At 45.5% G+C, this 24,443-nt stretch overlaps 2 protein-coding genes across 2 annotated transcripts in view; one reads left to right on the forward strand and one right to left on the reverse strand.

Annotated features, from left to right (window-relative positions):
- Positions 1-13,825, forward strand: part of BID (BH3 interacting domain death agonist) — a 536,402-nt gene extending 522,577 nt beyond the window's left edge. Inside the window, exon 8 of the mRNA XM_078849823.1 lies at positions 13,815-13,825. The gene's annotated coding sequence lies outside the window, so the exon portion shown is untranslated. The remainder of the gene's footprint in view (positions 1-13,814) is intronic.
- The window catches only part of CACNA1C (calcium voltage-gated channel subunit alpha1 C), a 704,641-nt gene that overhangs the window by 46,738 nt on the left and 633,460 nt on the right, over positions 1-24,443 (reverse strand). Inside the window, exons 32-33 of the mRNA XM_078849824.1 lie at positions 6,623-6,655; positions 3,587-3,715 (exon numbers count right to left, since the gene is read on the reverse strand). Of these exons, the coding sequence (XP_078705950.1) occupies positions 3,587-3,715; positions 6,623-6,655 (162 nt within the window). The remainder of the gene's footprint in view (positions 1-3,586; positions 3,716-6,622; positions 6,656-24,443) is intronic.

Here is a 24,443-nt window from a genome sequence, read left to right on the forward strand (position 1 = left end):
ACTTTCCACCTTCTTGTTTTTTAAAGATATTTAGCAGAGATGGGCTCAAGCCATGGAATTCAGATCTCCATCCTGAGTCTGAACACCTCAAAGTTTGAGGGTGTTGCGATCTGAAATTTTGGTTTGGTCCATTTTACAGATCTTAGAGCCATCTGCAAAATTTGGATACTGACCCTGATTTGGGTGCTGAACACCTTCTCTTTTGGGACTGTCTGGTCCAGAATTTTGTATTGTTATTTGAATTTCATTTGTAGATTTTAAGTTTACCCCTACGTTTCATTAGGGCCCAATCCTGCAGTCCTTATTCAGACAGAGCTGATTTCCATAAGTGTTTTGATAAAGTAAGGACTGTCGGATTTGTCCATGAGTGAACTGGAATCTTAAAACAGGATTTAAACCTTAGATCTATTGCATTTACCTTTAAACAATCCATCTAAATAATCAAAATGGAACACAAGGCAGGGAAATCTTCGGTGTTCTACTAATCCTAATGGGCAAATTAATCCCTGTGGTAATTCCAGGCTGCAGTAGAGGTAAACCAAACTGGAATTTGGGTCTGTAAATTTGGAGACAGCCCTTATGGGTCAAATCAAGGTTATGAACTTGGGGATAGCTGAGACCCCAAAAGTGGTCCAGGCAGCGTCCAGACAACGACCCAACAGGCCAAGCTCCTAGAAGCTCTTATAACTTTAGAAGAGGCACTAGAGGGCTGCCTTCCCTACCCTACTCTCTCAATCTGTTCTACTCCTCTCCTTTTGTTTTCCAACTTCATCCCCCTCTCTTGTTCTGTTTTCCTTTTCCTCTCTCCCTTATCCTCCAGGATTCCCTCACTTCCTTCTGGTCCCACTCTCCTGGGTTACTCCCCTTCAGCTCTGCCTCTGCTTGGTTTCACTGCTCTTTCCTCTTGGTTCTCACTCCCTTACTTTGCTCTCAACACCCCTATGATTTTCTTCTACCCAGATTATCCATTCTGGTCTGTGTTGATGCCTCACAATGTGGAAGCTTTGCTGACTCATTTCCCAGAAGACCACTCCTCTGATCAACATGCAGCTCCACCAGTAGAGCACTAATCACAGCAATGGCCGGGGCGGGGCAGATCTGAACTTCCACAACATGGGGCAGATGATGAATATCAGGCTGTCCTGGATGAGTTAGGACATTTCTTGGGCATATTCTGAGACACAGAAAAATGCACAATCCCAGGGGAAAAAATCATCAAAATTCAGATTTGATAGTGGGACTGGCTGAACAGAGAGCTCTTAGCTATTTTTAGTCCTCGCACTCTGCCCTCTCCACTGACTTCCTCCCATCACCCTTCAGCCCTGCCTCACAGTGACTCTGCAGCCAAGAAGACCTCAGAGAGGCCACTCCCTTTCCCACCAAGGTATGTCTACACTGTAGCTGGAGGTGTGACTGCAGCTTGGTTAAATATGTTAGTTTTAATCTAGCTATCACAGCTAAAAATAGGTGAAGATGTGGAGGCCTGGGGTTCTGCGTGGGCTGTTCCAGACTGCCTGGGACCCCAGATACAGATGCATGTTGCTAGCCCATGCTGAAGCCTGTGCCGCTGCAATGTCACAGTTATTTTTAGCTGCGCTGACTAGATTAAAGCTAGTGTGGGTCTGGTTACCCATGCTGCAAACACATCTCCCTCATTCTCATCCCTTCTGGCCTGGGGAGGGGAGAGCTGATCTCAGAACTGAAAGGAGCTGTTCCTAAGTCGGTGGGGCAGCCAGAATTTGAAAACTTCATTGTGATTCCTGGGTTAGCGATGACTGGGCTGTGTCAATGAATCTGCTTCCTACCTATCTTGCCAAAATAGTTCCCACTGGAGCTGCTCACACAGCAAACCAAAGTTAGTGGTGATGGAAGTGGTGGGGTAGATTACGGGTATGAGTCGGTCAGAAAAATGGGTGAAAGCCACTTGTACCGATTTGGCATTCAGTGAGTGGACAAAATGAGTCATTTACACCAACTTGGCGGTGTTATTTTACAGTACCCAGGAGTTGTATTGTGAAGGGACCAAACTCAATCCCTGATATAGGAAGGCGTTACTCCACTGAAGTCAATGGGCATTGTGGCCACTTACAGCAGGGCTTAATTCGGCCCCAGAAAAGGGGGAAGATGGTGCAGAGTAAGTTTAAAAGTGTGGACCAGCTCCCATTCCCATTTAAGTCAGTGGAAATTTTGTCATTGCCTTCACTGGGAGCAGAATTGGAGCCTGTGTGTGGGTTTAGGGAAATATGCTTTCTCTTTCAGCTTCTTGTGAATTGTTTGGCTTGTGTGTTACACTCATTTGCACACTCGCTGAATCACACATTGGTACATGCTACTTTTTTACCTACTTAGACTACATTGTCTGCCCACCTTACACTTGATATTTTATTTAGACCACCATTTACATCACTCCTATACTTGGCCCAGACTCTTTCTCAGAAGCTGAACCTGCTAGTATCAGGTTGTGTTGGCCCAATAAGTCCATGTCAAACACCTGTGAAATGCAGAAATATGCTGGGCTTCATTAGTAACTGTAACTTAGCTAACCTCAGCAACTCTTTGAAACCATTATTTCAAATGGGTGGATGTCTCCTTGTTTGTTACTCTCAGAGATGATCATTCTTATGCTTCATGGTCCCCCTCTCCTCACCCACTCTGCTTACTCCCATACCTTAGATTGCAGATCTGGCTAAGTTTGGAGTGTCTGCTTCACTTCCTGCTGTGGTGCAATAGGTTAATAACCATACCACCTTACCTTTATATCTCATCTCTCACTCTGAATTATCTCAAAGTGCTTTACAAACCCTAGACCACTTTTCCTCCCACTGAAATGCAGTTAGCTCTGGGGTGAAAAAGCAGCAGCTATTTATCAGGTTATAGCTACATTACACCCAGGGGGTGAAAGTAACTTAAAGTACTTACCGGTACGCAGGGTGGCTGGGCTCCTGGGCAAGGTGGGGGTGGGGTGGCTTTGGGCCCCCGGAAGGGTAGGGCCTCGGGCAGAAGGGGCAGGGCTGGGGCCAGACTCCCCCACCAACCCTTCAGCACTGCCCAGCCTGAACCGCCCAGGGCTCCAGCGGCGATTTAAAGGGCCTGGGGCTCTGGCGGTGATTTAAAGGGCCTGGGGCTCCAGTCACTGCCGGGAGCCCTGCACCCTTTTAAATTGCTGGGCCCCAGAGCAGCTGCCCCTCCCTCCCCCATCCCGGTGTCAGCGGCCCTGCCAGTATGGTGCTTAAAGTGCTGCTAATGATTATAAAGCAACCAGGGCAGCGTTTTCATGTCTGAATTGCCTTTCACTTTGGTTTGAAGCAGAGACCAGCGTGTCCCATGAGATGCCAAGTGTGTATAGGACCCAAGGAGTTACATAGGCTGTCTCGGTAGAACTCACCACTGTGCAGACGGCCAACATGAGGCCTTTGCACCACTGAAGTCCCACTTAAACAATGTGCTGGCCTGCTGCATAGGAGAAAATTTTGCCCTTTGTGCGTAAGGCCCATCCTGCCAGCATGAAAATCTCTCTTTGAAAGGCAAAAAAGAGCATAAATACCTCTTTCCAGGCGTGTCTGCTTAGTGATAAGTGAAGGAATACCTGGAAGGATTTGATGAAGGTCCAAAGCAATGTCCGGATGCCCTCCCCACGGCTCAGGAGCTTCACGAGACGCATCACACGGAAGAGTCGGAAAAAGGTGATTGAGATGCGCGAGTTTTCCTCTGCATTCTGGAACCCATTGGCACAGAGGCAGTAGTTATAACAGCAGATGAGGAACAAAGATCCTGGGTCACAGACAACACTACGTAGGAAAAGCTCACTGCACTGTTCCCTTTCGTTGTTAAAGCTCTCTGGCATTGCAGTAGCCCCAGCAGCTCAGATGGATTGATGCAGGTTTAACCTGCCTTCTATCCAAGTCTGTGGTGCCATCCTAAAAGTTCTCTGGATTTCAGTATTCCCCAGTGGAGCTGTGCAACCTCTCATCAAAACCTTCCTTTGGGTTTCTTACTGAGGGTGCCTGAACTCATGATTAGGGTCTTAAAGGTAATGGAATAGTTTTCCTGACAGTATCTTCTTATGGAGCCCTCAGTTCCCCTCTGTAATTACAGTGGCCAAGAAGTCACAATTCGACAGTGGGGGAAAAAGACAGTTTTCTTTTGGAGTTGTCTCTGAAGCTACTACATAATGTGCATCATCCAGCTGTCCTGGTTAATCTGGCACTAAGTATCCATGACGCACTTAGCCTGCTCTGCCTGGGGAATTCGGGCAGGTCCCAAGTCTGCTTTGAAGCTTAGAGGTCCCACATGAGCATAGCATGTGCTGCCACTGAGCCAAGCTCTTAGCATTGCTTGAGCCTCGGAATCAGCCTTCCCATCTCCGCAGTGGCATGGCTGTGGTTTTTGAGCTCTGCAATGTGCGCTCACAGTCCTGAGCTCTGGGCCCTTCGTCTTTCTCATGACCCCTCTGTATTTCCCACAGCCTATGCACTGCGCAGTATTATTTTTAATTTTGGCTTGACAGCTCGCGCTCAGGCCGGGAGCATTTTTAAATAGTCTCTCTCCTGGCCTCTGCTTTTCTTACTGCTTCAGCCTTGTCCCTAAGCATTTCCCCCAGGGCCTGCAACCAGCTTTGACGTTCTTCATGCTTCACGTGTGCTTGGGCAATAGCTTCCCAAACAAAAAGGAGTCAGTTGCCTTGCCTTAGCTTGTGTAAGGAACCCTGCTGCCTAGCTCAAGGTGAGACAATCACTCTGCTTGGGGGAATTGTGTAGAACAGTTACAGGGTTCCCAGTTCATTTTGCCCCCTACTCCCCTGAAAATATTGTGCTAAATATATGTAGGCAGTAGTTTCCATCGGAAATGCTGTGGGAACATAACCCTGTGCTATATAGGGAGATAATCTTGTCATCCTCCTACTCACTCTGCCAGAGAAGCACATAGACACCACCTCCCTTCCCTGCTGCAAAGCCAAGAGCTTGATGCCAAGCACTGTAACATTCAGGACTCAGAAACAGTGCAGATCACCCCTTCTTAACTAGTCACCACTGTATAAACCAGGAGAGAACAGAGCTTTTGGATTTCCTATTATAGCTCAAAATAAGCAGCATCTGCTTGAATTTCTATTCCTCATGAAATCCAAGCTGTAGAAACTACTTGGATTTATATTTCTGAGATCACTAGAAAAAAATCTAGTTTCATTCAACCACTTCACAGCTGACCCTCTGTTCCAGCATGTGAGTTGCAATGGTGTGTGGCTACTTATACTTCAAGCTAGAATCACAGAGAAACATTGTGCCATGTTTAGTAGATTAGAGCTGCGCTGGAGGTGCAGTTTTGCCTGATATACCAAGCATTTTAATCATCAGTGAAACCTCTGAGAGCAAGTGTCTTCCTCCAGCCTACAGTGTGGGATTCTGGGGACCAGTAAACCTACGCCAATGCGAGGTAGGGGGTTCCCCATTTGTTGGCAAGGCACAGAATTCAACGTGAGGTTGTGTGGCCTCTTGCAGGCTGAGCACACTGATTAGTGAAGGAGAGATTGAGGGGACACACAACCTCCAGGAACAAACCTCAACAAGTATCCCCCCAATCTTAACATCTGCCTGCCTTCCTCCCACTTTAACACCACGAATAGTCTGTAAGCCAAATTCTCCTCTCATTTACATCAGCACAACTTCACTAAAGTCAATGGTGTGTAAATAAGAGAAGAATTTGGCTGTGAGCATTTAAATAGACATGACACTTGCCTGTCTACATCCAGGATTACTATTCAAGAAGACAACTACAAAGCTTGTGCACCACTCCCATCCAATGTAAGCCCTCTGGCTCAATTTCCTCTAATAAACTAAATTCAAAGGAGAGTTAAGGCCAATTATTTAAAATTTTACTCCCATATGGGTAGGGCGTAATTGCACCTACTATGGCGGTGCATAAATTAGGGAATTTTTGCTTACATCTTCCATATTTGTTATGTTTACTTGGGGAGCTGGACAGTATAAGATCAGGTGACAACTACTTGGCCAGTCTGAACAGATTCCTCCTTGCTTGCTATATTCTCATTTTCCAGCAGCTCTCTGATAGAGCAAGGAAGTTCTGCATGGCTGCACACAGAGAATGGGTTTAATACACCCCTGATGGTATGATGTTTTAAAATGTAGCCCTCAAAGGTTGTGTAGTTTTTGATTATTATTGCTTATCCTCTTCTTACACAAAAGGTGAATTTAAACTTCACTATTCTATCCATCTCAGCTCATCTGAGATTCAGAGCCCAAACCTTTATAGTAAAATTGGATTTGAAATCACATTGCAAGTCAATCCAATGTCAAATTGATATGGAAAGTTAGCTGCTAACAAGAAATCTTAACAGTTCTTGTTCTCTCTTGGTAATTCATTAGAAGGTAGGCAACAATTAATTTGACCAAAGGAAAACTCAGGATGCATGAGAAATACACATATGTAGCATATTCAGAGCTCATGTGAACACCAGACTCACACAAATACACAACACAGCAGCTTCATGCAGAGATAACTAGGCTGGGCTTGGAGAAAAAACCCATGATCAGGGGAAGAGAGTAAAGGAGTGTGAGAGGATGACTGTCACAGAAGCTGTCAGGGCGGTCTGTATTTTTGGTCTTACCATAGAGGAAGAGCATTGGGTATGTTCAGCTGGCTTTAAAGAAAGGGAGACAGAAATAAGCTGTAATAAGTCTCCAGTAAGAGGCCCGGGCTAACACAGGAGCAACAAAATGGCAGAAGAGGGCAAAATATGGGGAAAAGAATGCAAAAGTAGACTGGGCTGATTCCCTAAGGATGCAGTGGACCAAATTCAGCCCTGGCAAACGTGGATGCAACTCCCGATGAGAACTGCACCCGCTGACAGTAGATCTGAATTTGGCCCAGTGTTTTCTGGGTTTCTAGGCATCCTGAACCCTCTAGGGAGTAGAGGACAGAATGCTGCTAATACATTTCTGATATCCCAACCCTCCGACTCTAGCTAGAACTCAGAAGGGCCAACATCTCCCAGTACAGCCACTAACTGAGCTCCCCATCTCAACTTTAGGCCACTTCTGCATAAGAAGCAGCCATCTTCTAATATTTCAGTCTGATCTGCAAACCCATTTAATCCACAATAGCCCAAATCTATGACATTTTCTATTTATATGTCCCCATGTCCTAGCATACAATTCTTACAGTGATTACATTGCGGTTATTAAAACAATAGGCTGAGATAATGTAATCACTCGCTTGGCAACCCTACAATAGCCATTGCCAGCTGTAGAAAGTGGGATGGTAAAGCTGTCAATTAGCCCTCTCCATGATCTATCCTCACCCACCCCCACAAGAAAAGAAACTCCAGGGAAGTGATGGATGAGCCAATGGAGTCTGGTAGCAGCCAAGTTCCAGCTACCCCTAGAAAAACCTAATCACTCGAACACTGTACATGACCCTCTTTCTTTATTAGCCTTTGAGGCCATTTTCAGCGTGGAGATTAGTTCTGAAAAACTAATGACAGTAGCTAGTGCTCCAGGCTGTACCAGAGAGTACAAGAGAATCCAAAAATGAATGAAAACTTTATGTAGGCTCCCTCAGCTTAATCTGTAGTGACCAGCCTATGTCACAGGCGGACTGATGGAAGCATCTCTGAAGCTATTCTCTGTGGCTGCACTAGTGAGGATGGAACTCGTGCACTGCTTCTTCCCTTGCAGATGACCTCGGCCACCATGATACTTGGGACCCGAGCAAGATGCTTACGTGCATTCTGCCAATGGGAACACACTCAGGACATTGAACAAACCAAATTAGCTTTGTATTTTGTTTTTATGTAAAGTGAGGCTGTATTTTTAGATGCCCTGAACATCCAGTGACACGGGCAAATGAGGGCAATAAAAAACGGAAGCTATCCCGAGCTCCCTGGTGCTCTTTTTGGTTAACTCATTGCTTTTGCACTCTAGGGTCTTTTTGCTTTTACCCTCCTCTTTCAAGGGTCTTGCTCTTGTGTTTTCTTTTCAAGTATTAAACAAGGAAAATTTGGCTGGAATACTGAAGATGGAAATTTGCCCATACAGACATTTTTCTTACAGGCCAGATAAAGATTTTGTTTTAATGCTGCTCCGCAAATTCTTCCTTTCTGACAATGGATATTTTTTTTCTTTTGGTCTGTCTTGCAAAACATTATTTTGAACTTGAGTTTTTGCTCACAGGAGAGGCCCAATCCTACCAGGTGCTGAGCTCCTGCTAGGAGGTGCGGAGCCCCGCAGGTTCCATTGAAGTCAACAGGAATCCAGGGCATTCAACGCTTCTCAGGTTGCTGTGGGAATCTTTCAGGATTACCAATATGACCAGGCTGATAACATCAGAAATAGAGTTTTCCTGTGACTGGCTGTCTCAAGAAGCCTTGTAAGTGCTGTAAAGTTACTGTTCCTTACTCATAGTTCTGATATCATCAGTATTTGACCAGAATGCGAGGATAATAATAATGTAACAGTGAAAACAATTCTATATGAAAAGATATTTAAGAAGCTATGAATGCACCAAAATAGTTAGCATGTGGCCGCTAATACTGAGCAATCAGTAATCTGTTAGGTAACTATGAATCAGAGACTGTCTACTTGGTATGACTGAAGAAGCAAAGTATATCTTGGGTAATCCCTCTCCCACTCCTTGAGTAGCTGGCCTGAATTTTCAGAAAGCATCAAATATAATTTAAATGTTGATATTTCCTACAAAAAGGGCTTATAACCCAATGGAAATATTTGTTAACATCAATAGATGTCCCACCTAGTAGTCTCTAGTTAATAAAGTCTTGCTCTCTTGAAATTGTGGACACATAGTTCTCTGTGTGTGTGTGGGTGGGTGGGTGGGTGGATGGGTGTGGGTATGAGATGAGGGGATGGTGAACTGAACGTTCTAAAAGTCTGGTCTTCCGTGTTGCTTGCTGAAAATATTCTCCGATACTTCAAAAATGTTGTGAGAACTTCCATGTCCCACCATTTTTTCCACCACTGCTGGTGGATTGGTATGCAAGGACCTTGCCTGTTGTGAGTGTCAGTCCTTTACAGATCCATGAGTATCTGTTTCATCACGAGCATCCCTAGCTATGTGTGGAATGTGACCTTTTTAAACGAACTCTGTCAACTAGTGCTGGGAGGTGACTTTTTATTCCTGGCTAGTGGAATGTGGCAGTAAAACAGCAAAACTCTTTCTACTGTCACCATGAGGGACAGCCTCTAAACCAAGCAGCATGGAGCACACTCATGCCAACCGTCGCTGCTGCAGGCATGTCGTTCAAATGAGACTGCCTTTGGCTGCCGCCGCCATCTTGCTGTATAGATTTCAGTCCAACTGCAGTTTCTGGAGCAAGAATCTCACAAGCTGAAACCACAGACACTGCCAAAATGTTTTCCTAATTCCACTGAGGCAAGGCCCTGCGGACTGGAGCAGAGACATCTGAGGACATGCTGCTGGTGCATAAGAGTGAACACAGCTAACTATGTCACAGAGATAGCTATTTGTAGTTTCCCTGCCAGTCCTATGCATTGTGAAGCACCACTGGTTTTGAAGTGGATTAGGAAAGATTCAGGGCATCTAGTACCCGAGCTGCTTGTCCTAGAAGAGTGGAGGAACACTGAAGTCACACAGGCTCACAGGGGTTTAAGCACTGCCGGTAGGTACTTGGAAACGAAGTTTAAATATCAGTATATAAATTCCATATGAATGGACAATAAAGTTCCCTTAAAATAAACAGAGGCTCATTTATAAGAAGCCTAGGAACTATGTACAAAAGCAGATTCTTAAAGAAGAGTTTTGGGCATGTGTACCAATTTATCAATAAGATCTTGGCTTTACCATCTGTTATCTGCTGCCTCCCGTTCATGTGCACATACTCTAACCTGCTTTGGCTGCCCCAAACCAGGCTTGTCATCTCAAGACTGGGATCTGAGGCCAGGCAGGCTTTGGTGCAGAGTAATGTCCACATAACTGAATGACGGATGGGCAGCAGTGGCATTTTGGGGTCCACTCCAGAGGCTGTGCCCTGAGCCAACTAGTATTGTAGAGAGAAAGAACCTAGAGGATGTCACAGAAACCTGCACAGCCAGTCCTGAGACAGTTAAAAGTGGGTGGGAACCTCTGTGTTAAGTATTTATTAACTGATTGATCAGACACTATAAGTTGCACTTGCAACTACAAAGGAAGGAGACACCCAGGGCAAGCTTCTTCTTGCATAAAGAAGAAGCCATACATTTGAAGAAGTGGGTCATAGCCCACGAAAGCTTATGCTCTAATAAATTTGTTTGTCTTTAAGGTGCCATAAGACTCCTCGTTGTTCTTGCATTACGACATTCATTAAGTCAAACATAATGTAAGTTGTAAATGATTGGCCTATATGTTGTTGTTGTTTTTTACTTTACCGCATTTATAAGAGGTAGACAGACTGGGAGCAGGAGCAGAGGAGAAACAGAGGGCTCCTGTGGTGTTAGAGGCTGGAAAAGGACTCAGTAGAATGAAGGCTGAGGGAGAGCTGGAGCATACCTGGAAATGAATGGTTACTTACCTTACAGTAATTGTGGTTCTTCAAGATGATATTGTCTGTGGATCCCATTGTAGGTGTGCATGTACCCCATGTGTGGAAGATATGAATCTTTTGAATAGCAGGGTCTATCAAGGCCACCAATGTGCCATGGTGTCTTTGTGCCCCGCCCCAAAGCACATGGTAGAGCAGTCACAACTGGCCCCCAATTCCCTTGCTAATATAGAATCCCAAATAAGGAAGACTCTGAAAAAGTGGGGATGGAAGGCGGGTTGTGGAATCCACGCAGACGGCAACATCTCAAAGAACCACAGTTGCTATAAGGTAAGTAACTGTTCTCTTCTTCGAGTATGTGTCTGTGGGGATCACACTCTAGGTGACTGATAAGCAATGACCCATCTGGAAAGTAGGACTGATGAGCCCTGACTGTCACTAACTGAACAACAATTGTAACACTTTCCTACTGAATTGGGCATTTGATCTTGCAGCCAGGTCAAGGGCATCGTGTTTAACAAAAGTAAGACTATTACACCAGATAGCTGCCTTGCAAATTCTGGATTCAGGGATGTTCCTGATGCAAGCAGAGAACGTGGCTGGTGCTCCACTGGAGTGAGTGTTAACATTTGGAGGGAGAGGCTTATCAGTCATATGATAGCAGCTTTATATACACTGCATAATCCATTTGAAAATTCTCTGAGAGGAGATAGCTTGATTCTTGGAAGCACCAAGGAAGACAATAAAAGGATCGGGAGACAGTCTGTTCTGTCAAGATAGTATCACAAGGCCCTTGAAACAAGGTGTGGCGTTTCTTATCTCCTGTCTGATTTTACACATCACGCTTGGAATCTAGGGAATCAAAGGAAATGCACTAGACATTGATCCCACAATATAAGGAAGGTATCATGTAATGATCCCAGTCTCATGTCTCCCCTGGAACAAAAGGTTGGATGTTTCATGTGATCTTTTGTGGCAAAGAAGCCAATAATGGGATTTCCCCAGAGGTGAAATATTGGTTTGATGATGGAGCTCTTCAGAGACCACTTGTGACTGGTGGTGGATTGTCTGCTCAAGAAGCCTGCTAGGTTGCTGCTGACTCCTAGAAGATGAATAGAAACTGTGATTAATGGTTATCCTGTATTGTTGAAACTATGTCCATAACATGATAGCCTCCTAACATTGGGGTGATGATGGGGCACTTCCCTGCTTTATAGTACATTGTAGATGTGTCATCTGTGAGAATTTGCACCATGGAATTCTGTGGAACAGGCTGGAATGCTTTGCAAGATCATCTCATCACTCAGAATTCTAGGACATTAACATAAAGAGTCATATCCTTTTGAGACCAAGTCTTTTGTATCTGGAGGTGCTCCAGGTGTGTTCCCCAACCAGTTCTGATACATAAGTGATACATATCTTTGTTGGAAGAGAAGTGGAGAAGGGAACTCTCTTCTGAACATTTTTTCGGCCTAACCACCAGTTCAATGCTGACAGGATGTGTGCAGGGACCACAATTCAGATGCTCATTTGATGTCCTGTAGCGTAGATGATATACCAACATTAACCAGCCTTGTAATGAATACACATGAAGTCTGCGTAGTGGCATCATGTATACAAACTGTCATGTGGCCTAGGAGTTTGAGGCAGTTTCTTACTGTAGTTGGCTGATTTGATTTGATACTGGTGATTATCATTTGAAGGGAAAGAAATCTGTTACTGGGAAGATATGCAAAAAGAAAAGGAGTACTTGTGGCACCTTAGAGACTAACCAATTTATTTGAGCATGAGCTTTCGTGAGCTACAGGGAAGATATGCTTTTGCTTATTTGGAGTCGATTAGGGCTCCTACAAATTCTGTCCTCTGTGCAGGAATGAGACACTATTTATCGTAATTCACCATGAAACCCAGTTGCCTGAATAGTTCACGGCTTTGGCAACTTCTTGATGAGATCTTCCTTTGATAATCCAATTGTCTCCATATTGTTATATGCGAATACCTCATCTGCCACTACTGCTAGGCATTTTGTGAAGACCTTCTGGTACTGTGGAGACGGCAAATAGAAGCATTTTGTACTGATAATGACTGGGCCCCATTGCGAATTGCAGGTATGTCCTGTGGGGCTGGGTGGCTGGCAATAGGGAAGTATGAGTTTTGTGGGTCGAGAGCCTCAAACCGGTTTTGAGCCTGAAGGGAAGGGATGATGGAGGCAAGTATTACCATACTGAATGTGGAACAGTGAATCCATTTGTTCAGTCTTCCCTGCGTGTAGGATAGAAAGAAAGCCCCTTTTTTCTTCAGGATAAGGAAATACTGAGGACAAAAGTCACTTCCCCTGTACTCCAGAGGCATTCCTCTATGACTCCTAGACAAAACAGGGAAGCTCTTTCTTCTTTCAGGTGATTTTCATGACAATGGTCCCTGAAGAGGGACAAGGAAGGGGATGGATGTGGTTAGTGGCTAAAAGTGGATGCGGTAGTCATGGCTGATAACTTCCAGCACACATCTGTTTGTTGTTATCATAAACAATGACGCTTGATGGAAGAAACCAAGTCAGCATTCAAGAGGAAGGTTATGGGATGGTTACTAGTGGTCTGAGTTGGCTCTTGACGCTTGTATCAAACGTGTTGCCCTGGAAACTGAGGTAGAGTGACTAACAGTCGAGGAAGATGATGGTCTCCTCTAAGAAAACCTTGGCTTCCTCCTAGGTAGGTATTCAGAAGATCTGTGTTGGGGGTAGGTAGGTGTCTTCTGACACAATTGCTACTGGGTACCTAAAGAGCTTTTAGTTTGGGGCTAAGGTGTAGATGCCCAAGGAACAGAACATGGCCCTGGAATCCTTGAGAGAGTGCAGTGCATTGTCCGAATGAGTGCCGAACAATTCTTTGCTTTCAAAGAGAAAATTCTCAGTTGTGTGTTTCACTTTTTTTTTACAAATGCCAGAGGCTTGCAGCCAGGACACTTTATGTGTTGTCACAGAAGTGGCCATGGCTCTAGCTGCTGTATCAGATTCATCCCTGGCTGCCTGTAGTGGTGTTTTTGCTTCTAGCTGGCCCTCCACAAGAATGCTTTTTGACTCCTCTGTGGAATCTTGTGGAAGATACTCTACCCCAATGAGATAGCTGTTTTCCCACAAATAAGTCCCGATAATCAGCAATTCATAGCTGCAGTGATACTGATGAATAGACCTTTCTTCTACATAAGTCTAATTTTTTGTGTGTGTGTGGGGGGGTTCTTTGTCTTTAGGAATGCTATTAGTCCGCTTTGTTGTCTGTTCATTAACCTCAGAAACCATCAAGAAACTCAGAGTTGGATGTGTGTCAAACTGTTCAAACCCCTTTTGGGGAACCTGGGATCTTTTTTCTGCTGTCTTAGCCATAGGTGATAGTACAGCTGGTGTCTGTCACAGGGTCTTGGCTAGGTCTCAGATGTCCTCTCATTGACAGGTAGAGCTATCCCACCAGGGGAACACAACTGCAAAATATGAGAACGTTTGGGAGCTTTTTCTTTAATGACAGATTTTGCGATATCAAGAGTTTCAGTAATGCACACAAGTAGCTCCTAAAATGCTTTAAAGTAATCAGGGGTCAGTACTGGAGCTAAAGAGACAGCTTTGTCTGGGGAGGATGATGATGAGTCTCTGGTGGATGAAGGGTGTTGTTCTGGGGGGTTCCAATGCCTTTTCCTCCTCTGCCAGTTGCTCTTGTTTTTCCCTCTCTGTAGACAGGGATCTGGTCATGGATGCAGAGGGAGAATGAGATCTATGCTTCCCAGACTGACAGAAGGGAGACCAGCTCCTGGATGCCCTGGGAAGTGGTCCCTAGTATTTGGCCAGGGTGGTGCACTGTATTGGTAAGGCTGGTTCAGATGGTGTTGACATGGTCATTGTCATGCTGTAGGTGGATGAGTTGGAGCTCTACACTGAGATTCCCAGTCTGTAGAGAGAGACCATCTCATGGCTTGAGGGGAGGCAACTTCCTAGTGGATGGAGAAGAAAAGGCATCTTTCAGTGATGGAGATGAAGAACAGACATCATCCAGAGGTGGTGCACCAACCTCTGAGGTGACTTCAATACCAAGATGCCAGAAATATGCACCTGTGCCAAGCATAGAGACACTGGTGCTGGGGACGTTCTTACCTCCTCCGACAGAGACTCATTAGGTACCAGCAGGGATTCTGCTGATGGTACCAATGTTGATGTTGTTACTGGTGTCGAAGCTGGTGCTGCTTTCTGCCAGTTACAGGTATTTTCAGATATGGGCACTAAATGTGCCTTGTGCTTCTTTAATGATGAGCTGGTGACTGAAGGTTTGGGTTTCACCTTATGGAAAGAAAGGGACTGGTGTTGGGAATCATGCATATCCCAGTGTTCAGGTCTCCCTTGCCTCACTGAGGTGATGGGACTGGTCTTTGGTGCCAGGGTGGCAGTCTGAGCTTTGGTGATCTTCCACACTGGATCCTTGCCTGATGGTGCTGAGGGTCTTTTGCTGGTACTGACCTTGGGAGTTGTGTGCTGGCTGGCAGGAACACTGACAAAGATAAAGACTTGGAAAGATCAGATCCATCTTGGAAGTCAATCCTCTCTCTTTGGGAGTTTACATTCCCCCCCCCCCCCAGATGCTTTGAGGAGGTAAAACTTCAGATGGGTGGCCCCAAACTTTCTTGTTCTTGTTAAGACAACTGACGAATGCAGCAGTGATCTGACACATGGTTCTCATGAGACAGAAAGACAGTGGCTATGGCCATCAGTGTGTAACCATTTAGGACAGACACAGTTAGAGGTCTGAGGGCTTTTAATCCATCATTTTGGCACAGGTAAAGGTGTCAAAGGAGAATTTTTTGTTGTTGGCTATGACTGAATAAAATAAAATAAAATAACAAAGGGGCATGAGGACATGCATTATGTAGGCATGGCTCCACAGACATTGTGATTCAAAGACTTTGAGCTCATGCATATGGGGTGCATGTGCATCTAGAGTGGGAGCCACATGGATGTATATTCAAAGAAAAATCAGAGGTTAACAGAATATATATAAAAGACATTGGAGCCAAATTATCACTTCTCCAATGGCTCTAATAAAACTACTAGATTTTCCGTTGCGTTTCTAGTCTGAACAGACTAAAGGGACATCACTGTCAGATGACGAGAACAGCACAAGTCCTCCAGAGGCAACTGGATGCCCAGAAGTCCAGAGCATGAAAACTATCTTAAGCCCTGGCAGTAATTACTCAGTCATTACTCTAGGGGTTATCACAAAACCTGAGTAATCTGTCTGTCATTGCTCTGGGGGGTTTTTAATCACAAGACCTCTGGAGGTAATCCATTTGCCACTGATGTTTGTAAATGTAACAATACTCCAGGCAGAAATCAGTCTGCCATTCCTCTAAGAGATGAATTGAGGGAGTGCTATGGGATTATGGAGGAAATAATTCTCAACACATACAACCAGTGGTGAGCTGAAGCCGGTTCGCTAGAACCGGTTGTTAAATTTAGAAGCTCTTTTAGAACCGGTTGTTCCACGAGAGACAACAGGTTCTAAAAGGGCTTCTAAATTTAACAACTGGCCAAAAGTGGTGCTCTATGGGTGCTCCGGGGCTGGAGCACTCATGGGGAAAATTTGGTGGGTGCAGAGCCCTGCCCGCCCTCCCCGCCCTGCACCCGGCCTCAGCTCACCTCTGCTCCATCTCCTCCCCTGAATGCGCCGCCCCGCTCTGCTTTCTCTGCCCCCTCACCCCCGGCTTCCCGCGAATCAGCTGTTCAAGCGGGAAGCCTGGGAGGGCTGAGAAGCAAGCGGTGGCTTCGCACTCAGGCCCAGGGAGGCGGAGGCGGAGCAGAGGTTAGCTGGGGCGGGCGGGGGGGTACGAGGAGGGCTGCCTGTGCCGCAGCAGGTAACCCTAGGGGCGCAGGGGAACCGCTCCCCGCTCCAGCTTGCCTCTGCCTCCCTGGGCCTGAGGGCGAAGCCGCCGCTTGCTTTTCAGCCCTCCCAGGCTTCCCGCGCGAACAGCTGATTCGTGGGAAGCTGGGGGCGGAGAAGCAGAGTGGGGCGGCGCATTCAGGGGAGGAGGCGGAGTGGAGGTGAGCTGGGGCTGGGCGCGGGGAGGGGCGGGGAGCTGCCGGTGGGGGCTCTGCACCCACCAAATTTTCCCTGTGGGTACTCCTGCTCCAGAGCACCCATGGAGTCGGTCCCTAAGGCGCCACTTTTGATGTGATCAGTGGGGGGAGTGGCTGCTCCCCCTGCTCCCCACCTAGCTATGCTACCCTGCCCCTAGGAGCCAGAGGGACCTGCCGGATGCTTCCTGGGAGCCGCCCCAGGTAAGCAATTCCCCACCTTGCCCCCTGGCAGGTCCCTCTAGCTCTTAGGGGCAGGGTGGGCACCCACTATGGTAGCCCATGAGATCCTCCTGCCCGGTTCTGGGGGCAGACAGGGGAGGGGGATGGATGGGGCAGGGGTTTCGGGGGGGGGCGTCAAGAAACGCGGGGGGTTGGATGGGGCAGGAGTCCCGGTGGGCCACGACCCTCTCGTGGGATGAGAAGGGAACCGGTTGTTAAGATTTTGGCAGCTCATCACTGCATACCACCCTACAATGAAACGAATGGATTCACCAGCTATTACAAAAAGACAGTCATGTAGGCATTTAAGACTCCCTACTCTCCACTAAGAATCCAGTACCTTTGATTATTACTGGAACATTTTGAGTGCAGTAGTTTTGATCACATCCATAAAACACAGATAATTTGCTTAGTTTGGGTTTAGTGGGTGCTTGAGAAGGGCACACCTGTTTCACATAGATGGTGAATCAAAGGACCTGATCCTATCTTCATGGAAGTAAATGGCAAAATTCCCACCAACTTCAATGGGAACAGCACGGTGCCTAAGTGGTTCCAGTGGGATCAATCTCAGGCTAAACTTCTGATTGCTGTACAGAGGCGACTAATATAATGTCATCTCTTTTAATGTAGAGACTGAGTTTCATCTGGTGCAAAATGGAGCTTCACACACCTATTGGGACAGGTGTTGTGATGCCTGAGATGATGTTTGTCATAACACTTATGTTATTCCCTGCTAATGTGGATCACTGTACCATTATAGTAAGTGTCAGCTCATACAAATTTAACATCCATGTTTCATATGCAGTCTATCCAACTTCAGATCTGCAAAAGGCATATTTATTTGCCTATCCACATATACAACTTAGTCCTATTTTCAATATGGTTCATAATGTTTAAAAGAAATATATATACCAAGTGAGACTTAAAGTAGTCAATTCTATCTTCGTTTCCTATGAATTCTAGGATTTTTAAATTCAGGGAGCTGCACTACTAATTAGCTTCATGTGTATATGCAAATCATGCCAGTTTGAATAACTTATTAAATATCTGCCATATATATCCATGAAGTTTTCAGAGACAGTAATCTTATGGTTCCAGGTGATTAAAGGTAAATATAAAGAAAGTCACTTGCTTTAATTTGGCTATGCAAATGACCCCAGATTGAAAGTCATTGGACAATTAAATGAAAGATTCACTTTCCATACAGCTGTGAGCTACTTTATTAAAAACTTGAGTTTCAGAGGAAAAGTACAACAACTGGGAAAACATGCAAATTATTCTTAATTTTCAGGATGTGTTAATAATGCTTCTAATTAAACCTAGGTAAATGATGAGTTCAAGCTTTATGATAATCAAGCCCCAGGGTTCCTGAGAAATAAGATATAGAGCACAGCTAGCATTATGTAGTATCAGAGATGGTATTCATCTCCACAATGGCATAGCTGCTAGTTCTGGTCCTGACTAAGCAAAGCAGGTGAAAGTTCACCTGTGATTATATTCTTTGATTTCTGTGGAATGGGTACATGAAGAAAGTCCCATCCAGACAAGAAGGAACTGAAGAAAGACTGAGGGGGGACACAGACATTGAAAGCTCAGCTGGAGCAGAGGGTGGTTATAGCATTTTTAGGACAGGCTCTCTGAATTGTGTGGAGTGTAATGAGGATTATGGAGGGTCATTCCCTAATATATGAACCTCATATTTAATGTCATTTTTAATATGACTGCAATCAAATGTCAGCCCTTACAAAGTGACTAGTATTAAGGTGCTAGTCCAGAAATGGAGAGTTTATTGCTTCAGGGAGGCCTGGCAATTTGGGACTTGTGACTAGAGTGAATACTGACCTGTGCCCCAATGCCAGAAACCAGGAGTCCCAGCAGGGGCTCCATGTAGGACTTATCTCTTCACTGTTAGTTCTTGATTCTGCTGTTGGGCAGGGATCCTGAAGAAGGAAGTCCAGGCTCAGGAGCATGTCAGTAGAGACAGGCAAGGAATGATCCATGAGTCAGAGCAGGGCTGATTGGGATGGTGGTCAGGCAGGTGGAGAGAAGGAAGGAATTAGGCACCAGGTTCAGACTGGGGCACTGGGTAAGGGGTCAGATTTATTGTGTGGAGGTAGCTGAGGTGCCAAGGAACTGTGTCCTCAGCTTTCACTAGAAGACAGTAAGACTGAGCAGGACTTATGTAGTTCTCTGTTTTTTAAAGCACTGTACCAATATCAGCTAATTAACCTTCACAACACCCTCATCCATTATTAATGTCACCCCCACTTTAAAAGGAAGAAAGTGAGACTCAAATAGCTAAGCAGGGACACAAAGTGAGTCAGAGGCAGAACCTGGGTCAGAACTCCAAGATCCAGGCTCCCAGTTTTCTTCTCAATTTACTAGGCCACATTCTCTGTCTGCTTCACTCCATGCCCCTGGGATCCGAGACCCACACCCCTTCCTGGGTTTCAGAGCCCAGGCTCCAGCCCAAGTGGGAATGTCTACACTGCCAATTTTTGCCCCATAATGAAACTCTCGCAAGCCTGAGTCAGTTGACCTGGACTCAGACTCGCTGCCGCAGGATTTTTTTAAATTGCAGTTTAGACATACCCACAGTCTCTTATTCCCATTAATAAGGCATCTATCACCATAACTTCTAAGTGCAGAACACAACAATAGGGCCAGCAATACAATCTAAAGGGTGATCATCTCTCTCCACCTCTTCAGGATTGAAGATTTTCATCCTTTCTTCGTCTCTCCTTTCTCTTCCCTCTTTCTCCATTTTCTTCTTAAGTTTCCTCATCCCTATGAGATAGGAGGGAATGATGGTTTGTGGGAAAAGTGGGGCTGGCATTTTGACCTGAGTGCAATCTGGCTGTGGCTCAGTCAGATTCCTATCAGCAGGGAGTTCCACAGCCAGGGATCTGTCTGTCATCAGGAAAGTCCTGCCTCCATCATTTTAATTTATTAGTTATGATGGGTATACCTGTAGCACCCCTGTGAAACCACAGTTGCCTTGGTGGGCAATAGATGAGGAGATGGTCTCTGAGATAGTCAGGTGTGAAGCAGTTAAGGTTCTTGTATGTTAAAATGGAGTCATGGGGTTCACTCACCAGAGTGACGCCCCCTGCTGCTAATATGGGGGATTAGCTCACTCAGCTGGCATGCCCTCTCCTGCTGGTGCCTCACCCGCTGTCATCACCACCTGCAGACCCTCCTCAGTTCAAGTACTGCAGCGCCCTCTTCATGACTTGGCCCTCCGGCTGCGTCACTCTTCACATTTCCCCCCTTCCAGAGTGGGGGTTGTATCTCCTTCTGTAGTCTAGTCACTTCCTCAGGGGTGAGTGGGGGGACCTGGGCCTGCCCAATACTCTGGGGCCCACCCTAGGGACCCTGTGTATTGCAGCCTCCTGCTGCACCTCAAATTCTCTCACTGCTGCTATGTCTTCCTGAGCCCCTTCCCCATGGCCCTAGCACCTTCTTCGCCCTTCCTCAGGACATGCAACTACCCAGTCCCAGCAGCCAGGTAGGAACTCCTCTTGCTCCCCTGGTCTCTGCCAGTGATTGCTTTGTCTAAGGTGCCGCAGGTCTCTCAGCCTACCACAGACACAGTCTTTGCTCCTTGAGCTCCCAGCAGAAACTGACCCTGCTCTGCTCTGTGTCTCTTTTTATATGGGCCTCCTGGACCCTGATTAGCTGCTCTGTTCAGCCTCTCTCTGGTTGGCTGCTCCTTGCACAGCCTCCCTAGGCTGCTTTTAACCCCTTCCTTGCCAGTGTCGGGTGAATACCCCATCACAAATTGACCCTGAATTTGGTCCAGAAGTGAAAAGGGAGCCAGCCTTTGTTACTTACGAGACAGACTGCTGTGTGCTGTACAAGTTGTAGCCCTCAAGAGGTATTCACTTTCAACCCCAAGTAGGATGACTGGCAGTAGTCTAATCTGGAAGTGACAAAATATGGATCAGGATGGCAAGGTCCTCCTCTGAGAGGAAAGGGCGCTGTCTCCTAGGCAGTCACAGGCAGAAGAAGACTCCCTCTACTGCATTCCTAGTGTCCAGCAGTAGTGAAGAGCCAAGCTTCATCTCCAGGCTTAGTACTCCCTTGACGACAGATGATCAGATTGAAGGTGATGTCACAGTATCAGCAAGCAAGCTCCTTGAAGCATTTCTCTCTTTCTGTCATCATCACTTCTGTCCTCCCTGGGTTGAGAGTTTGAGCCATTTGCTCTTCATCCACATGGTAACGGCTTACAGTCATTGGGACATCTTAGTGAGGCCTGGGTTTGCATAGGCTGAGAAGGAGACTGCAACTGGGTGCCATCCATGTGTTTGTAACACTGGAGTCTACGGTGTCTCTGGATCTCTCTGAGCAGTCTCACATATATATGTTAAAAAGGAGGGCTGAGAATATCAGACTCTGCAGGCCTCCATCCATGAGGAGTAGCAATAGCCCATTATGACGTTCTGGGATTTGACTGAGAGGAATGAGAGGATCCAGGACAGTGCCCTCAGCTACATACATGCAACTCCTATTGAACTGATGGGAAACGAGGGCAGAAACAGACCCATGATCTGCAGCCTAGCTATTTATGTGGCTTACAGATATAGGCTTCCTTGACCAGTTACTCACAGCTTAGTGCAATGACTTCCCTGGGAGCTAACGGGTTTAGCATGAGTCTATATCAGAAGCAGATTTTTCCAGATAGCCAGATATGCACTGGGCCAGCCCAAAGATGCTGCAATGATGCTAGGATGATGCCTGTAGCCAGCCCAAAGGCAGCGTGAAGACACCTGGTGAGCAGTCTTAAATTTTGAAGAAGATGCTGGAAGACATTGCTTATTTGGTTGAAGCCAGGAAAAAACTTTTATCTGAATGCAACTGGAATGTACAGCCCAACAGACTGTGAATGCAAGCAAATTAGCAGTCCCTGATGAGAATTATTCTAGCATATCAAGTCTCTGCCCAAGGGAGCCTGTCCAGACACATCAATAGCCCAAGGAGAGAGTTTGTTAAGGATCGTTTTCATTTGAAATCTGGAGCAATTAGTATTAATTCACAGGCTGTGTCTTTTCATTGCCTTTTTAATTAGGAGGCTGTTTAATGTAGAGGCTGACGTTTCTTTAAAAGGAAATGCTTATGGAGGTAGATTGGGCTGGTGAATATTAATATAGGATACAATAAAGTCTATGAGCCATATTGGGATTGGAAATGTTAATTATAGGCATTACTTGAGTGTGTTATGGAGACCATGGCCTGCTGTTGTAAAGCAATGCGCAACATGGTTTTGTTCCAGGGATATTGCCCTGAGAATAACTGGTGACTGCTTTGGTGAGTTCAGTAATGTAGTGGGATGGGATGTGTGAAACATAATGCTCACTGTTAACATACATGAGTTTGTAGGCGGAACTGGGCCCAGAGCAGACAATGAGCTTGGAATCAAAATCCCTAATTTTAGGAAGCTGAATTCGGCGTCTCCCAATATCTGTTTTTATGCTCTCAATTAGCAGATGTTTCTTTGGAGCAGAGGCACCTTGGCCATTATGTCAGTTCCATTTAGGAAGTGATGTCATGTGTTACATGCAGCAAATTATCTCCCACTCACTTGGATAAGCCAATGTGTAGGGCTAGCAGATTGCATACACAATTGATACATCTCGATTTAAAAGTGGGTGGATGAGGTGAAGATTGACGTGGGGCAGGGGCATATAACATGTTGTTCCCTGCCCTAGTCAAGTTTACATTTGGTTAAAGTCAGACCTGCATTTCCAGCTGTAAATCTGCAGAGCATCAGAACCAGTCCAAACCCTAGAGCCAGGTCAGCTGGACTCAGGTGTGACTGTGCTCCATTTATCAGACTTTTAAGAAGATATGTGAGGCAGAAGCTGCTCTCAGCACTCTGTGTTCTTCTCAGCCAATCCCCATGAGAAGCAGCCCATCCAGGTTTACTGCAGGAAGGCAAGGCACAGTGACTTTGACAGCCCACATTCTCTCTGGCCTTGGGAAGGAGCCACACAAGTGTGTCCTGCTGGTCCACTGGATTTATTTAATGGGAACATCAGGAGTCACATATAACAGGCAGAGGGGATCCACTGTCTGTCCATCTAGGTTTTTAGAATGGTGCCCATCACCATGATATCCTGATGTCTAGTGCACAGACCTGGTGAAGAAGGAATGCACAAAAGAGAAGAGGGGATTAATCTTCCCCATCTGCTGGTAGTCAGGCATTCAGGTGAAGAGAGAGGATGCACAGCACTATGATATCATAGCACTACCTCAAAAGTTAGATGATAACAAAACCAGAAGAAAATTCAAATACTGATCAGAAAACCTAATGTATCTTTTTAAACATGCTTTTTATGCTATATGTGTGTCTCACTACTGAACAGATTCAGGGTCAAAGTTTGCATTGCTTACTCAATCAAAGCTTGCACTAATATTATTATTAATATAGCACCAACAATGGGGTATGCAATTTACAGGCAAGAATGAACACAAGGTTTTTGCTCTGAAGATCTTACAAATTAATGAAAATTTTGACTGAGTAAGGAGTGCAGATATTGGCCATCAGTCAATCCAATACCTGCTGAAGTCATTGTGAATGTTTCCATGAATTTCAGTGGGAGCTGGATAAGGCTCCAAGGGACCTGGAATGATGGTGTATTGTTGGGTCACAAAATTTGTGCTGTGGCAACATGATTTTGTGGAAATGTGATGCTCTGGAGAATGCTCTGAAGTGAAGGATACAAATCTGTAATGTACTGACCTGTCAATCTACCACTGTCCCACCATTTTAATCAGTGTCCAAAATGTTTTAATTTAGAACAGTGATACTCAGACCTCAGTGGTTCAGAAGCAAAATTAGCGACCGACATTACTCAAAAGAGTCACAGTAGTGTGAATTCATTGTTTCATTTACTCTATCTATCTATCCTCACAGCAAAATGACTGACCAAGTATGATTATTTTATCAACGAAATTGGTTAATAACATTGTAGAGGCATCGTGACCGGTTAATAATTTAGATTGGTTAATAATTAAATCACTCAGTGTTTTAATATCATGCTGCAAAGAGATCTCCAAAGAGAGGAGATACATTAAAGAACCACTCGTGGCTTGCGAGTCTCAGTCTGAGTATCACTGATTTAGAAGGATGCCAGATAAGAAAACCTGTGCGTTGGGTCCCTGAATCCATAGATGAGTTTATACCATCTTCTATACCACCATACTTCTTCCCTATGATTTCACTGCTGTTAACATCATATGGTTATATGGAAAATTTGTCACAGGCACTGTATTGTCTGTTTCTCAGATTATAATTGGTTTAACACACCCACAACTAGTGGTCAATGTATTTTTATCCTGCTTTTAAATCTCCTCTGCAATAAAATGTGTCCTGGATCTGGAGCAATGACTGAGTCCAAACATGCAGCTTTGTGGAAATCACATATTTCAGCATTTTCCATAAAACTGGGGAATACATGCTTTTTTGATGCATTTCCCCCTGCCCCCAGGCATCCCACGGTTTTCTGTTGTGGTGGTGAATTGCTATTAGCATTAGGTGCTGGCAATGGCTCAAGTGCCTGGGTGGATGTGGGGGGTTGAGGGGGAGGAGAGCAGGAGTCA

Source organism: Lepidochelys kempii, chromosome 1 (genome assembly GCF_965140285.1).
Source record: "Lepidochelys kempii isolate rLepKem1 chromosome 1, rLepKem1.hap1, whole genome shotgun sequence".
NCBI classification, from domain to species: Eukaryota; Metazoa; Chordata; order Testudines; family Cheloniidae; genus Lepidochelys; species Lepidochelys kempii.